Below are 17,919 nucleotides of genomic sequence, written 5' to 3' on the forward strand. Positions count from 1 at the left end.
ACACATATTTTGTTAAATTTATCCCTATATATTTCATTTTTTAATGCTATTTTAAATGGTATATTAAAATTTCAATTTCCAATTTGTTGTGAGCATGTAGAAATACAAATTATTATTATATATTGTTCTTTCATTCTGTGACCTTGATAAACTCATTTACTAGTTCTAATTTTTTCGAGGATGGTTATATTATCTGCAAATAACGAGAGATTTACTTGTTCTTTTCCAATCTATAGGTATTTCATTTGTTTGTTCATGTTTATTTATTTACTGCCTTATTGCACTGGCTAGAACCTTTAGTACAATGTCTAATAGAAGTGGTGAGAAAGGAATATTCTTGTCTTGTTCATGATCTTGGGAAGAAAGTATTCAGTCTTTCACCATTAAGTATAATGTTAGCTTTTTTGCAGATGTTCTTTATCAGAATGATAAAGTTTCTATTCCTAGTGTACTGTTTTATCATGGAAGGATGTTAAATTTCATCAAATGCTTTTTTTAAAATTATTTATTTATTTTGGCCATGCCAGGTCTTAGTTGCAGCATGTGGGATCTTCGTTGTGGCATGCGAGCTTCTTAGTTGCGACATGCAGACTCTTAGTTACGACAGGCATGTGGGATCTAGTTCCCCAACCAGGGATTGAACCCAGGCCCCCTGCATTGGGAGCACAGAGTCTTACCACTGGACCACCAGGGAAGTCCCCAAGTGCTCTTTCTGCAATGATTCAGAGGACTATATAATTTGTTTGGTTTTTAGTCTATTAATATAGTGAATTACATTGACTGGTTTTTAAATGCTAATCCAACCTTCCATCCCTAGAATAAATACCCACTGGAACTCAATATGTTATCCTTTTATATACTATTGGATTTCATTTCTTAAAATTGTATTAAGAAAGGTGTGTCAATATTCCTGAGGGATAATGGTCTATAGTTTTCTTTTCTTGTAATGTCTTTCTCTGTTTTTGGTATCAGGACAGCACTTACAAACCCTTATAAAGTGGGATGGGAAGTGTTTCTTCCTTACATTTTCTATATTTTGGAAGAGTTTATGTAGAATGAATTGGTATTATTTCTTCCTTAAGAATTTGATGTACTTCACCAGTGAAGTCATCTGGGCCTGCAGTTTTCTCTGTGGGAAGGTTTTTAACTATAAATCAAAAATTTTTAGTAGATATAGGGATATTTAGGATATCTATTTCTTCTTGATGAGGTTTGGTCATTTGTGTCTTTCAGAGAATTTATCCATTTCATCTACATTGTCAAATGTAGTTTCATAACATTGTTTCTAATATTCACTTCTTATTTTTTAATGTCTTTAGGGTTTGTACTAATGTTCCCTCTTTCATTCTGAATCATGGTGATTTATGTCTTCTCTTTTTTTTCCCTGATATCTCTGGTAAGAGATTTACGAATTTTATCGATCTTTTCAAAGAACCATCTTTGGATTGGCTCTAGATTCTAAGAGAATTCATAGCTAGATTTAAGGGTGCATTTAATTGTTAGTTTCTTTTAGGGAGAGGTGAGCTGGGCCCTACCACACACAGGAGGCTAGGGGGCTGAGGTGACAGCACTGGACTTTGCCGAGTCTGCTACGTGTAAGTAGGATCCCATCTGCTTGGTTCATTCTCTGTTTATTCTGACATTTCCAACAGAGAAGTTCTAAGACTGATCTGTCATGAGCATTACTATGCTTTGCAACATGAAGAATCTGTGTTCTCTATACGGCTACCCTTCCTCTTCAAGCAAGAGAAAATAGATACTGTAAGAAGTGTTGCTAACTTATTTATGTTAGATTTCACTGAGACCACTGCAAAAGAAGGAGAAGTCAAGAGTTTCTATAACTGTTCCCAGCCTGGCCCATATGCAAAATCCTACTGTTCCTTGCATATATGCCCTTTAAAAATGGTATTAGCAATTATGTTATTCATGATTGGCTTAATATTTCCCCACAGAAGAGTTTACGGAGTTTATCTTTTTCCCATTAAAAAAAATGTCATTTTGTTTCAGGTATAAGTCACTGTGCTTACCATAATCAGTAACATAAAACTCATACATGGTTTGATTTGTGCCCTTAGGTATTTCTGGTAAGTCTAACTTGCTTTCATGATTTCGTAAAAAGGCTTCAAGCTTGTCTCTGCTTTCCAATTCCAGAAGGGCTCCTAAACTCCACATTAGAGCAAACACAAATAATTTATGAAGATGTTCGACACATGAAATGCCACCTTCTTCTTTGGAGGGAATTAAACCTTCCAGAAGATTGAGAGACTGAAAATATTTAAAATACAATAAAATAAACTTTTATATTTAGATATTTTAAATAAACATTTAAAAATGATAATAAATTTAAAAGGAGAGAAAGAGAGAAGAAAACAAATATATCTCCAGATATTGCTTGATCAGTGTCCTACAGCTAGCAGCATTTAGAAGAAAGGCCATTCTGCTTTAGGCAGACTGCATGATCTAGCAGAAAGGACACCAAACTGGGAATCTGGAGGTGCCCCAGCTCACGCCACTAACATCTCTGAGTCTCAGTTTCCTGATCTCAAAAGCAAAAGGCCTAGACTAGATGTTTCCTAAGGTAGTTTCTGGTTCTAAAGTTTGGTTATTCCAAATTTTATAGATCAAAGATTTTATTTATTTTAACATGTTGTAAGGCTCAGCAAATTGTGCCCCAGGGGCCAGCCACCTGTTTGGCAAATAAAGTTTTACTGAAACCAGTCACACTCGTTCATTGTGTCTGGCTGCTTTTGCAATGCAACAGCAGAGCTGAGGGGCTGAGACAGAAAGTTGTGCAAAGTCTAAAACACTTATTTGCCCCTTTAATAAAAAGTGTGCCAAACCCCATATGGCATCAGAAAGAAATGTATCTACAGTAAGACATCCTTTGTCTTTCATAACAAAATTATTTCAAGATAAGATTTGCACTTACATTTGGGCCTCATGTATCAGTTCTAAGCTACCCACCCTCCCTGACTGACGTCCCTCACACTAAGAGAGAATCAAAGCACTAGAATGGGATAATGAGAGATCACCTATGGACTAGAATCAGGAGAGCCTCTGAAAAATCTATGACTAGTTCTGTTTCTTCCAAAGACTAATAAGAAAAACTGAGAAGAGGGGGAAAAACATAATTCTACAAACTACTTGGAGAATTGTTCAAAGGTTTTCCCTATCTAATATATATAGTAAATTTGCAAAGCCAAGACTGCCACCCAAATTTTCCTGCCTGCCACCAGCTCATTGTTGTGCTTTTCTGTAGAACTTCCAGCTTTATTTATTTAGTCTACTCTCATTTTTGGACACTCTTTCTGGGAAGGTTATACTAAGCTTGACGGTGGGAAAGACAGTTCATTCCTCTTCCCCTGACAATACCGCCCTGGGAAGTGAAACTCATGAAGAGATGGCAGTAAGAGCGTCAATAAGATCTTTAATAGGAATCAAATTTCTCAGAGCCTTCACCTCCACATCACAAAAAGATTTTGATGGGACTGTGTGAATTTTCCATTTCAGATACCTAAAAACTGCAACTGAGTGGTGGTGGGGGGGGGGGAATCTCACATCTAAGTAGTGAATGTACAAAGAAAAATACTTACTTGCACAATATAGTTGCACTCTAAGAGTTGCATTTTCGGATTGAGGTTCAGTTTCATAAATGTATATATATCCTCAAATATTTTATCATACAGACTTAGGAATACAGAAGCTTCCTGTATAGTACGTTTCTTCAACCACGCCTGCAGCAAAGAAACAGAGTCTCTGTTTATAAGAGAGTGAGACGTGGATATACACTGAACGCGCTTCTGCGGGTCTGTCGTCCCCACCTGCAGTATTGGCCTCCAGCTGAGAGCAGAGCTGCTGATGTAGACCATGCCCATCCTAGAAACCGTGGCCGGAGAGGCGTTCTCAATATTGTGGACTTCAAACAAAAGCTTACAGTTAGGGGCCATGGGGATGCGATCGCCATTGGCCAGTGTGAGGGTTTTGTTGTCATCCAACACGGAATTTAAGTTCTCGATCCAAATGGCATCAACAGGGCCGTCTAAAATGAGGAAAATGTTTTCACCTGCCAATAATGAAAACAGAAAATCACTTTTCACCTGCAGATAATCAAAACAGAAAATTAAACCAATACTGTGTTATTGATAAACTGGCAGGGGAAAAGAATGATCACCAGAAAAGAGTTTATGTGTACCTTTTTTAGCTTTTAATGTTTTTCTCCACAGAGTAGAAAAAATCCCATCTGTCCAGTCATTGGTCGCCGTGTCCAGTCTGCCAAACATCTGAGGAGCCGTAATAGCTTTTGGATTCATTCGCATTTCTCTATGAGGCCTTCCGCATTCTGTTAGTGCCTTCATCAGGATTGTTATAACGGTTGTCTTCCCAGAACCACTGGGCCCAAGAGTCATCAAACCATGGCGTACCAGAGACGTCTCATATAACTACACAATGAGATAATCAATTGAAAGATGTAACTTATGAGTCTCTTGCTGACATTCATAGAAGTTGTGTGCAGAAATTTTAAAAGCTTTAAATAGGTTTTTCATTAAAGTAATTTGTTCACTATTTAAAAGAAGAGAATATGCCCCCCAAAAATGTTTTTTTTTGTTTTACTAGAGGTGGATAGCAAATGAGCGGCACGTTATAAAATGATATAAGTGATAAAGTAATGACAATGTGGAATTTTAATTACATTTTGGAAATAATTAATTCAGGATCTAGTTTTGGGGTCTCAATCTACTGTTCCTTGTGATTTTAGTTTGCTGATGCATAAGGAGCAGTTTGTGTGGTGCTATTGCCCCCCGGTGGTGGAAAGCAGCAATACAAACCAACTCAACCAAGACCCAAGTTAAACACGCACCAGCCTTCTGGTTCCCCAGAAGCACAGCTCGAGGTGAGGGTTCCTGTGCAAGTGAGTGTTCACCAGGGAAACTTTTAATGGAGTAAAGGAAGCAGGAAAAAATGGGGAGAGGTCAAACAAGGTGTGATTGAGGACAAAATCCTGTAGCAGGGAGACTTAAGACTGGCCCTGCGGGGCACTCTGGAACATAAGTTACACCTCTGTGTTTGTTCCATCTGGAAGCAGGAGAGCTTGACTTTCCTACTGCATCACCCACAAGTCCTTCACTAAAGAAGGTTGTTTCGGGAGCAGGGGAAAATTAACTCCCATGCACTGCCTGCGCTTTGTGCCTGCCAAAAAATGTGGGGTTGGTGAACCCTCCTGCAGAGAGTGGTATATATATGTGGGATTGGAATCACAGTGTTAGAAGCCGGGGAAGGGGCGCATGGATATGGTAAAAGAGATTCAAGGAGACATAGTAAGAACATGGACGGCGTCTATTACAATATCCTGTCTATCTTTTCTTTTAATAAAAATAACAATTCAAAGGTCTCACAGCTGATCAGAGGTAAAATTTGAGTTATCCTCCTAACATTTTAGGTAGAAATGTATTACCTCTGTAATCCACAGTTTAAAAGCAGCAGAGGCACTGGCCATATTATACTCAACAGTGATGTGTTTGACATTAAACAAAAACACAATATTCTAGTGCCCCACCAACTGAGGTGACTAAGATTTCAGTACTCAATATACTGTATACATATCACATGTAAAATTATGTTTTCCCAGAAATTTGAAAAAAATGTTTAATGGTTTCCAAAACACAGATGATGAAAAATATTTTGATTTTTTTTCCCTATATATTTCCTTGTAAGATTTGGATCTGTCTCATACACTTGAACTGCTTACGATGTGGCAAGAAGAGTAAGTTAAAAAAAGAATCGCTCTTTTTCAAATGCAGTTTTTAACACTCTCCACAATTTCGGCACCTTCATTTTCCAAAAGCCCTGGAAAATACCCCCAATGCATCAAGCTCATGGGGATTTAATTCAGCGTCTCTGCTACAGCTTCTTGGCTCTGCTTGGTAAAATCATTGGTAGGTTGTCACAAGGATGAAATGTTAGGGACAGAAACACACCAAGAGACACAGGCAAAGGATTGAGTTTAGGTGTGAACATGCCCACACACAAAGCAGGAGCAAAGTACCACGCCCAGATTCCTCAGGCTCCATGCCCTATGAAGGCCCCCAGCTATGGGAGATGCTGCCCGACTGGCACAAGAGCCAGCTGGGTCATTCCATCTCCCTGCGTTTTTATAACCTACTATCCCCTCCCAACTGTTCTCGAGATTCTGGTTACCACCTAACCTAACCTCATCAGGTGTAAGTAACTTCAGTAACTGCTTGATTAGTATAAATCTACACTAACATCCCTGGGACCAACACCTCTCACTGAGGACTCTTCTTGCAATGATGTGTTTCAATTTAGTTTCAACGTTTACATTAAGTAAGACTAATTTCACAAGTTCTTCTCTTCAAATGACAATCTTTAACAACTCCCACTGCGCATCATACTGATAACAGATTAAAAATGTTTTACCTGCACAAGTTTGAGATTCCAGGGTGGGTGGTTAATCAAACCTTCCAGTTGAACCTGGTTGGTTATTGCAGCTTGCAGTTCCACGTAAGTATTACTATCTAGTTGTAATCCTGGAAACAGGTCATTGATTAAGCTGAGGAACAGGGGTTCATCTTCATCAATCTAAGGTGGCAGAGAACAAATTTACTCACTCAGTCAACAACGAAGCTTGTAGCAGAAGCTCACAGCACTTATCACTTCATGCCCAAAGAACCATTTTATTACTCTCCTAGCCACATGTGTATGCTCTAGTACTTTCTCCCAAACACCACCACGGAAACCACGTTACCTATGGCATTGCACCCAAAGTTCCCTGGCATTCAAGGTCTTCTCCAGTCTACTGCTCCAAGGTCTGATCTCATTTCTTTATCCTATGAATGTTCTGCTTCCCACAGACAGGTATATGCACTAACCTTAAAAACATGCAAGTAATAGTCCCAATCCCATAAGAAGAGAGTATTAATACTTCACTTAAATTAGGAAAAGATCTGTAACCCTGCATGTTACAGGGTTACATCTGGCTCATCCAACACTGGCTGGAAAACTGCATCAGAGCAGCGTTCTGTCTCTCTTGAAAGCAGCAGGTTGGAGTAAATGGACTCCAATCCTTATTTACCACATCTTTAATACCGAGATCACCCCATGCCCAACTGCTGACCCCCTCTGAATTTTTCCTTATTCTCTGGTGGGGGAGGGTCTCCGGATACTTTCTGGAACTCTCGTCTAGAAGTTTCAGGAGTACCATTATTAATGGAGGCAGTGAGCTATACTCTGGAGGGAGCAGAGGATTTAGCATCAGAGAGTCTCGTGGACTTTTGTTCCAGCTTATCAACTGACTGTGATTATGGGTGAGTCCTACACACGTGCCTCTCCCGTAAGGAAAATGGCAATAAGCACGATAGCTGCCCATATCCCCCAGAGTGGCTGTAAGACTCAAACAAGACAATACCCCTGAATAGGTTTTGTAATAGTCATGAACTACACGGATGTTAGTTGTTAGTTTTGTAACTAGAATGCGAGCTCCTAAGATCCATTTCTTTCTCAACCTTGTACTCCCAGGGCATGGACATGATACGTAGCATATAGAGGCCCCTGAATAAAAGCCACATGAACCTGTCTGTCAACCAGTTTAAAACAACCTGGCTGTAATTGTGACAAGCATGAAATCGGTGAAATAATTATTATACTCTCTACAGCAAACTTTTAATGCATATTTGGAAAACAGAAATGGTGTTGGTGTTTTGGGAGAGACATAGCTAGCTAAGCTAGTCACATACAGAGAAAGCGAAAAAAGCTTTCATGGTTCCCTATGAATCCAGATTTTCATATTTAGAATCTGTGTTACATTATGAATAATGGACTGACATTTGGGGGCTGGAGCCCACTGATGAAGCCTGTTTCACGGCACACAACTGATAAAAGGATGCATTTCCAGCCCATGTGGGTCATACAAAGCCATGGGGTTTTTTTGTGGGGGAGGGGGGTTGCCTTCCTCTGAAAGCTCAGCTCAGTGGTAACTTCCCTGCAATTTTTTTTTTCTTTCCATGCCCACACGGCATGTGGCATCTTAGTCCCCAACCAGGGACTGAACCTGTGCCCCCTGCAGTGGAAGCGTGGAGTCCTAACCACTGGACCGCCAGGGAAGTCCCACTTCCCTGCAATTTTTAATGTTAACAGCTTCACATGAGCCAACCCCCACTTGTCAGCCAGGTCAAAATCCTGAAAGAGAAATTAATTCAGAGAAGAAAGATACCAATTTAGAAAGGTTCATATCTCTTAGTCCTCTCATGACGGTGCTTAATTCACTATCTTCTGGTCTGGCTCTTTTTTGAGATCCAAGTGTCCTCAGTACAGATAGAATATTTCTCAACCCAAAGTCATAATGAACCTAAGATGAGAAAAGAAAGAAAAAAGATTATTCAATTGAAAAATTCTAAATGTAGACTCACTATGTATTACATATAGGTAGATATTCTGATACTTATATACTATAGTTTTGGAGTGGCTGAGTGGCAAAGTTTTATTAGCTCAATTCTCCCGCCCTTCCTTTGACTGAAAAATGATCACTCCACTGGAAAGATCAAGCTGTATGATACAGTGTTCACACCTTAAATATCTTTTGAGAACAATACAGTCTGATAGTCTGAGTGGCAACCATTTAAAATGCATGACCAACAGGTTACATACTATGTGATTCCCTTTATGTAATATTCTTGAAATAACAAAATTATAGAGATGTAGAAAATATTAGGGCTACAAGGGGCTATAGGGATTTGGGAGAGAGGTGAGTGTGGCTATAAAGGGGTAGCAGGAGGAAACCTTGTGGTGATAAACAGTTGTGTATGTTAACTGTGATGGTGGTTATATGAATCTACACATGTTTGCATAGGACTACACACACACAAACACACACACACATGAGCGCATGAAAAATTGGTGAAGTCTTAGTAATTTCTGTTTATTGTACCAATGTTGATCTTCTGGTTTGGTTATTGTACTATAGTTATAAGATATCAACACTGTGAGAAGCAGGGTGAAGAGTGCACAGGACCTCTTGTACACTTCTTTGCAACTTCCTGTGAATCTATAATTATTTCAAATTAAGAAAGTTTTAAAAATACGTAATTAGGGGGCTTCCCTGGTGGCGCAGTGGTTGAGAATCCACCTGCCAACGCAGGGGACACGGGTTCGAGCCCTGGTCCGGGAAGATCCCACACGTCGCGAAGCAACTAAGTCCGTGCGCCACAACTACTGAGCCTGCGCTCTAGAGCCTGCGAGCCACAACTATTGAAGCACGCGCACCCTAGAGCCCATGCTCCACAACAAGAGAAGCCACCGCAATGAGAAGCCTGTGCACTGCAACAAAGAGTAGCCCCTGCTCGCCACAACTAGAGAAAGCTGGTGCACAGCAAAGAAGGCCCAATGCAGCCAAAAATAAACTAAATAAATAAATAATTTTTTTAAAAAAATAAAATAAAAATACGTAATTAATAGGTCAAATTAATTATAAATATACTTTAGAAAAGAGTCAAGGAATTTTTTAACTCCCTAATTAGCATGTATCAAGGTAAAATTGCAAAGTTAAAAAACAAGTTTTCAGCTAGGGGGAAAATAGATATACAAAGTTACCTGTTTAGTAAGTTGCTCTTCACAGAGTTTGTAAAGTACATAAAACTTTTGAGCCAAGATAACATTTTCAAGAAAACCACAGCTTGCAAGTTTAACTCGCATAATGATCTGAAAATTAATACAGTGAGATTTTTCAACTTTAGTGAAAAACAGGTAAAGAACATAAACTGTATTATGCTTTTAAATCCTGATGCATACCTGTCTATCAGGAACCATCATAGCAACAGTTCTAAATTGAATTTTTAAGTTCTCTGGTAGTTCCTGGCGCCCAGCATATCCAGGGTTCTAAAAATTAAAGTTATTTAATTTTAATTGTTGATATAATTTTCATTTCATGAATACAAATACATTTCAAATCCCTAAGTCAGATTCTAAGAGGGTATTGAAAAACATTAGATTCATAAAATGTCCCTATTTTCACAAAAATGTGTAGTGGATCATCCATATTTATTAATGTCACATCATTCCCTCTTACATAGTTCCATTTTTGTTATACTAATAAAGTCACACACATGCACAACACACACACACCACTCTGTGTAGCAAAAATTAAGTATCTGTGTATCTATTTATTAAGAAAATAGAGGAGATTAACCAAGATGGCGGAGTAGAAGGACGTGCTCTCACTCCCTCTTGCGAGAGCACCAGAATCACCACTGGCTGCTGGACAATCATTGACAGGAAGACCCTGGACTTCACCAAGGAGGATACCCCGCGTCCAAGGACAGAGGAGAAACCACAGTGAGACGGTAGGAGGGGCGCAATCAGAGTAAAATCAAATCCCATAACTGCTGGGTGGGTGACTCACAGACTGGCGAACACTTATACCACAGAATTCCACCCACTGGAGTGAAGGTTCTGAGCCCCACGTCAGGCTTCCCAACCTGGGGGTCCGGCAACGGGAGGAGGAATTCCTAGAGAATCAGACTTTGAAGCCTAGAGGGAATTGATTGCAGGACTTTGACAGGACTGGGGGAAACAGAGACCCCACTCTTGGAGGGCACACACAAAGTAATGTGTGCATCGGGACCCAGGGGAAGGAGCAGTGACCCTGGGGGAGACTGAACCGGACCTACCTGCTGGTGTTGGGGGGTCTCCTGCAGAGGCGAGTGGTGGCTCTGTTTCACCGTGGGGATAAGGACACTGGCAGCAGAGGCTCTGGGAAGTTCTCCTTGGCGTGAGCCCTCCCAGAGTCTGCCATTGACCCCACCAAAGAGCACCGGTAGGCTCCAGTGTTGGGTTGCCTCAGGCAAAACAACCAACAGGGAGGGAACCCAGCCCCACCCATCAACAGTCAAGTGGATTAAGGTTTTACTGAGCTCTGACCGCCACAGCAACAGTCAGCTCTACCCACCACCAGAGCCTCCCATCAAGCCTCTTAGATAGCCTCAACCACCAGAGGGCAGACAACAGAAGCAAGAAAAACTACGATCCTGCAGCCTGTGGACCAAAAACCACAGTTACAGAAAGATAGAGAAGATGAAAAGGCAGAGGGCTATGCACCAGATGAAGGAACAAGAAAAAACCCCAGAAAAACAACTAAATGAAGTGGAGATAGGCAACCTTCCAGAAAAAGAATTCAGAATAATGATAGTGAAGATGATCCAGGACCTCGGAATAAGAATGGAGGCAAAGATTGAGAAGATGCAAGAAATGATTAACAAAGACCTAGAAGAATTAAAGAACAAACAAACAGAGATCACCAATACAATAACTGAAATGAAAACTACACTAGAAGGAATCAATAGCAGAATAACTGAGGCAGAAGAACGGATAAGTGACCTGGAAGACAGAATGGTGGAATTCACTGCTGCAGAACAGACTAAAGAAAAGAATGAAAAGAAATGAAGACAGCCTAAGAGACCTCTGGGACAACATTAAACGCAACAACATTCGCATTATAGGGGTCCCAGAAGGAGAAGAGAGAGAGAAAGGACCAGAGAAAATATTTGAAGAGATTATAGTCGAAAACTTCCCTAACATGGGAAAGGAAATAGCCACCCAAGTCCAGGAAGCGCAGAGAGTCCCATACAGAATAAACCCAAGGAGAAACACGCCGAGACACATAGTAATCAAAGTGGCAAAAATTAAAGACAAAGAAAAATTATTGAAAGCAGCAAGGGAAAAACGACAAATAACATACAAAGGAACTCCCATAAGGTTAACAGCTGATTTCTCAGCAGAAACTCTGCAAGCCAGAAGGGAGTGGCATGATATACTTAAAGTGATGAAAGGGAAGAACCTACAACCAAGATTACTCTACCCGGCAAGGATCTCATTTAGATTTGATGGAGAAATCAAAAGCTTTGCAGACAAGCAAAAGCTAAGAGAATTCAGCACCACCAAACCAGCTCTACAACAAATGCTAAAGGAACTTCTCTAAGTGGGAAACACAAGAGAAGAAAAGGACCTACAAAGACAAACCCAAAACAATTAAGAAAATGGTCATAGGAACATACATATCGATAATTACCTTAAACGTGAATGGATTAAATGCCCCAACCAAAAGACATAGACTGGCTGAATGGATACAAAAACAAGACCCATATATATGCTGTCTACAAGAGACCCACTTTAGACCTAGGGACACATACAGACTGAAAGTGAGGGGATGGAAAAAGATATTCCATGCAAATGGAAATCAAAAGAAAGCTGGAGTAGCTATACTCATATCAGATAAAATAGACTTTAAAATAAAGAATGTTACAAGAGACAAGGAAGGACACTACATAATGATCCAGGGATCAATCCAAGAAGAAGATATAACAATTATAAATATATATGCACCCAACATAGGAGCACCTCAATACATAAGGCAACTGCTAACAGCTATAAAAGAGGAAATCGACAGTAACACAATAATAGTGGGGGACTTTAACACCTCACTTACACCAATGGACAGATCATCCAAAATGAAAATAAATAAGGAAACAGAAGCTTTAAATGACACAATAGACCAGGTAGATTTAATTGATATATATAGGACATTCCATCCAAAAACAGCAGATTACACGTTCTTCTCAAGTGCGCACGGAACATTCTCCAGGATAGATCACATCTTGGGTCACAAATCAAGCCTCAGTAAATTTAAGAAAATTGAAATCATATCAAGCATCTTTTCTGACCACAACGCTATGAGATTAGAAATGAATTACAGGGAAAAAAACGTAAAAAGGACAAACACATGGAGGCTAAACAATACGTTACTAAATAACCAAGAGATCACTGAAGAAATCAAAGAGGAAATCAAAAAATACCTAGAGACAAATGACAATGAAAACACGACGACCCAAAACCTATGGGATGCAGCAAAAGCGGTTCTAAGAGGGAAGTTTATAGCTATACAAGCCTACCTAAAGAAACAAGAAAAATCTCAAGTAAACAATCTAACCTTACACCTAAAGAAACTAGAGAAAGAAGAACAAACAAAACCCAAAGTTAGCAGAAGGAAAGAAATCATAAAGATCAGAGCAGAAATAAATGAAATAGAAACAAAGAAAACAATAGCAAAGATCAATAAAACTAAAAGTTGGTTCTTTGAGAAGATAAACAAAATTGATAAGCCATTAGCCAGACTCATCAAGAAAAAGAGGGAGAGGACTCAAATCAATAAAATCAGAAATGAAAAAGGAGAAGTTACAACAGACACCACAGAAATACAAAGCATCCTAAGAGACTACTACAAGCAACTTTATGCCAATAAAATGGACAACCTGGAAGAAATGGACAAATTCTTAGAAAGGTATAACCTTCCCAGACTGAATCAGGAAGAAACAGAAAATATGAACAGACCAATCACAAGTAATGAAATTGAAACTGTGATTAAAAATCTTCCAACAAACAAAAGTCCAGGACCAGATGGCTTCACAGGTGAATTCTATCAAACATTTAGAGAAGAGCTAACACCCATCCTTCTCAAACTCTTCCAAAAAATTGCAGAGGAAGGAACACTCCCAAACTCATTCTATGAGGCCACCATCACCCTGATACCAAAACCAGACAAAGACACTACAAAAAAAGAAAATTACAGACCAATATCACTGATGAATATAGATGCAAAAATCCTCAACAAAATACTAGCAAACAGAATCCAGCAACACATTAAAAGGATCATACACCACGATCAAGTGGGATTTATCCCAGGGATGCAAGGATTCTTCAATATACGCAAATCAATCAATGTGATACACCATATTAACAAATTGAAGAATAAAAACCATATGATCATCTCAATAGATGCAGAAAAAGCTTTTGACAAAATTCAACACCCATTTCTGATAAAAACTCTCCAGAAAGTGGGCATAGAGGGAACCTACCTCAACATAATAAAGGCCATATATGACAAACCCACAGCAAACATCATTCTCAATGGTGAAAAACTGAAAGCATTTCCTCTAAGATCAGGAACGAGACAAGGATGTCCACTCTCACCACTATTATTCAACATAGTTCTGGAAGTCCTAGCTATGGCAATCAGAGAAGAAAAAGAAATAAAAGGAATACAAATTGGAAAAGAAGAAGTAAAACTGTCACTGTTTGCGGATGACATGATACTATACATAGAGAATCCTAAAACTGCCACCAGAAAACTGCTAGAGCTGATTAATGAATATGGTAAAGTTGCAGGATACAAAATTAATGCACAGAAATCTCTTGCATTCCTATACACTAATGATGAAAAATCTGAAAGAGAAATTATGGAAACACTCCCATTTACCATTGCAACAAAAAGAATAAAATACCTAGGAATAAACCTACCTAGGGAGACGAAAGACCTGTATGCAGAAAACTATAAGACACTGATGAAAGAAATTAAAGATGATACCAACAGATGGAGAGATATACCATGTTCTTGGATTGGAAGAATCAACATTGTGAAAATGAGTATACTACCCAAAGCAATCTACAGATTCAATGCAATCCCTATCAAATTACCAATGGCATTTTTTACGGAGCTAGAACAAATCATCTTAAAATTTGTATGTAGACACAAAAGACCCCGAATAGCCAAAGCAGTCTTGAGGGAAAAAAATGGAGCTGGAGGAATCAGACTCCCAGACTTCAGACTATACTACAAAGCTACAGTAATCAAGACAGTATGGTACTGGCACAAAAACAGAAACATAGATCAATGGAACAAGATAGAAAGCCCAGAGATTAACCCACGCACCTATGGTCAACTAATCTATGACAAAGGAGGCAAAGATATACAATGGAGAAAAGACAGTCTCTTCAATAAGTGGTGCTGGGAAAACTGGACAGCTACATGTAAAAGAATGAAATTAGAATACTCCCTAACACCATACACAAAAATAAACTCAAAATGGATTAGAGACCTAAATATAAGACTGGACACTATAAAACTCTTAGAGGAAAACATAGGAAGAACACTCTTTGACATAAATCACAGCAAGATCTTTTTGATCCACCTCCTAGAGTAATGGAAATAAAAACAAAAATAAACAAATGGGACCTAATGAAACTTCAAAGCTTTTGCACAGCAAAGGAAACCATAAACAAGACGAAAAGACAACCCTCAGAATGGGAGAAAATATTTGCAAATGAATCAACGGACAAAGGATTAATCTCCAAAATATATAAACAGCTCATTCAGCTCAATATCAAAGAAACAAACACCCCAATCCAAAAATGGGCAGAAGACCTAAATAGACATTTCTCCAAAGAAGACATACAGATGGCCACGAAGCACATGAAAAGATGCTCAACATCACTAATTATTAGAGAAATGCAAATCAAAACTACAATGAGGTATCACCTCACTCCTGTTAGAATGGGCATCATCAGAAAATCTACAAACAACAAATGCTGGAGAGGGTGTGGAGAAAAGGGAACCCTCTTGCACTGTTGGTGGGAATGTAAATTGATACAGCCACTATGGAGAGCAGTATGGAGGTTCCTTAAAAAACTAAAAATAGAATTACCATATGACCCAGCAATCCCACTACTGGGCATATACCCAGAGAAAACCGTAATTCAAAAAGACACATGCACCCGAATGTTCATTGCAGCACTATTTACAATAGCCAGGTCATGGAAGCAACCTAAATGCCCATCAACAGACGAATGGATAAAGAAGTTGTGGTACATATATACAATGGAATATTACTCAGCCATAAAAAGGAACGAAATTGAGTCATTTGTTGAGACATGGATGGATCTAGAGACTGTCATACAGAGTGAAGTAAGTCAGAAAGAGAAAAACAAATATCGTATATTAATGCATGTATGCGGAACCTAGAAAAATGGTACAGATGAGCCAGTTTGCAGGGCAGAAGTTGAGACACAAATGTAGAGAATGGTCATATGGACACCAAGGGGGGAAAACTGCGGTGAGGTGGGGATGGTGGTGTGCTGGATTGGGCAATTGGGATTGACATGTATACACTGATGTGTATGAAACTGATGCCTAATAAGAACCTGCAGTATAAAAAAACAAACAAAACAACTAATACTAAACTTTCATTGGGTTATTTGTATGGAAATATGTTAATATAAATGTTTCAGACATTACATGAAATTTCTAAAAATCTTATATTTGTATTTGTATGGAAATATGTATGGAAATATGTTAATATAAATGTTTCAGACATTACATGAAATTTCTAAAAATCTTATATTTGTATTTGTATGGAAATATGTTAATATAAATGTTTCAGACATTACATGAAATTTCTAAAAATCTTATATGTTCTGGTATAATGTTATAAGTAATAATCCTAGTTATTACTTTAAAATGTATATCTCAGAAATAACTAATTTTCTTGTCAACTGCATTATTATGAACTTTCATCAAATCTTTAACCGTGGTCATTTTTAAGTCTTTTGTCATTTACAGACAGTCCTGGGTGTACTCTGATGATTTTGCAAATATGTTCCTATAAAAGGGTTTCATCTTCAAGAAATTCATGGAAAAGACTCTGACAAGTACAGGTTTCTGGTAACTGACTGTACTGCTGAACTGAATGAATAAGCATTTTCAGAACTCTAATGAAAAACTGATGAACTCATAAAAGTGCTAACAAAAGATCAAGATGAAAAAAAAATTAATTACATGGGACTGAGTGAACTGATGAGGATGAGTATAATTTTTGTGACTTTCTGTCTGAATTTAAAAAAAAAAAAAAAATCCCACAAGGACTCAGAGGCAAAGAATATACAAATCAATTTTCACTGCAAAGTAAAGGAGCTGTTACAGTGGAGGATTACTGGACTGAATGTCAATATTATGACATAGTATGAGTGTGTGTGTTTCATGTTTGGTAATTGCAATCATTGTTGCTTTTGTTGTGGTCATCCATGTACAATGCTTGGTGTCAGTCTATTTATGTCTTGTAAAAATAAAATACAGTGTGTGTGTGTGTGAATAAAAAAAAAAAAAAAAAAAAGAAAATAGAAAAGGAAATAGAAAAGAAAACTGAATAAATACTGGGGTAATTATGATCTAAAATATGTTATCTAAAGAGAAGGAAAATTCAGGATTTCATACTAATCAGTTTACTTAGGTAATTTTTATTTCATCTCTTCAATTATCCTTTGCAGTCAGAATTATAGAGTTCTGTGGCTGACAAAGTACCATTTAAAACAAAAAACAAAAAACATGGGGAGGAAGGGAAATAAAGACAGGAATGTTGAGAAAAACATTGAAAAGGACAAAAGTAGAGGTGGAAAGGAAGCTAATAAGTAGCAAAAGTCTGAGGACAGGTCAGAACCAAAAGTCCCAAGGGAAAGGTTAGAGGGTTCAAAGGCAAGTAAGGCAAAGAGGAGGCAGTTATTTTAGGAAAGTGCAAGAAGAAACCTTCAGTCCCTGAGCATTTACTGGACACTGTCAATAGGCCAGATAACTTGCTAGGTGCTGGGAATACAAAGATTACTGGCTGCCTCTCAATACTCCTTTTTTTCATCCTTAGGCACAGAACCCCAGTTGCAAGCTGGGTGCATCACCACCAGGTTTAAAACCACATTTCCCAGCCTGCCTTGCAGCTGGTGTGATTAAATTCTACACTGTGAGTCACAAAGGGACACAGTGTATGAAATATCCTTGATGTCTGAAGGCAGTTGATTCAATCAACTGGCTGCAACAGAGATGCTTCTGTAGCATCTTGGATTATAAGATGGCCTTGAAGATGGAAACCATGATGGTGTAGAAACACTGAAGGATCTTAAGAGAATACATCCTTAGATGTTAAGCCACTATTTTTCATGTCTCAGTTATTCACAGCCTAATGCAATTATCTAATTGATATTTCCAATAGTATTCTTAATCCAAAGGGAACATTAAGATTCTTTTAAATTCTT

At 38.5% G+C, this 17,919-nt stretch overlaps 1 protein-coding gene across 1 annotated transcript in view; it reads right to left on the reverse strand.

Annotated features, from left to right (window-relative positions):
- Positions 1-17,919, reverse strand: part of LOC118904403 (dynein heavy chain 8, axonemal) — a 325,133-nt gene that overhangs the window by 168,181 nt on the left and 139,033 nt on the right. Inside the window, exons 43-50 of the mRNA XM_036870462.1 lie at positions 9,802-9,888; positions 9,604-9,711; positions 8,228-8,362; positions 6,436-6,597; positions 4,193-4,439; positions 3,822-4,063; positions 3,594-3,734; positions 2,028-2,265 (exon numbers count right to left, since the gene is read on the reverse strand). Of these exons, the coding sequence (XP_036726357.1) occupies positions 2,028-2,265; positions 3,594-3,734; positions 3,822-4,063; positions 4,193-4,439; positions 6,436-6,597; positions 8,228-8,362; positions 9,604-9,711; positions 9,802-9,888 (1,360 nt within the window). The remainder of the gene's footprint in view (positions 1-2,027; positions 2,266-3,593; positions 3,735-3,821; positions 4,064-4,192; positions 4,440-6,435; positions 6,598-8,227; positions 8,363-9,603; positions 9,712-9,801; positions 9,889-17,919) is intronic.

The sequence above is a fragment of the Balaenoptera musculus genome, chromosome 11 (assembly GCF_009873245.2).
Source record: "Balaenoptera musculus isolate JJ_BM4_2016_0621 chromosome 11, mBalMus1.pri.v3, whole genome shotgun sequence".
NCBI classification, from domain to species: domain Eukaryota; kingdom Metazoa; phylum Chordata; class Mammalia; order Artiodactyla; family Balaenopteridae; genus Balaenoptera; species Balaenoptera musculus.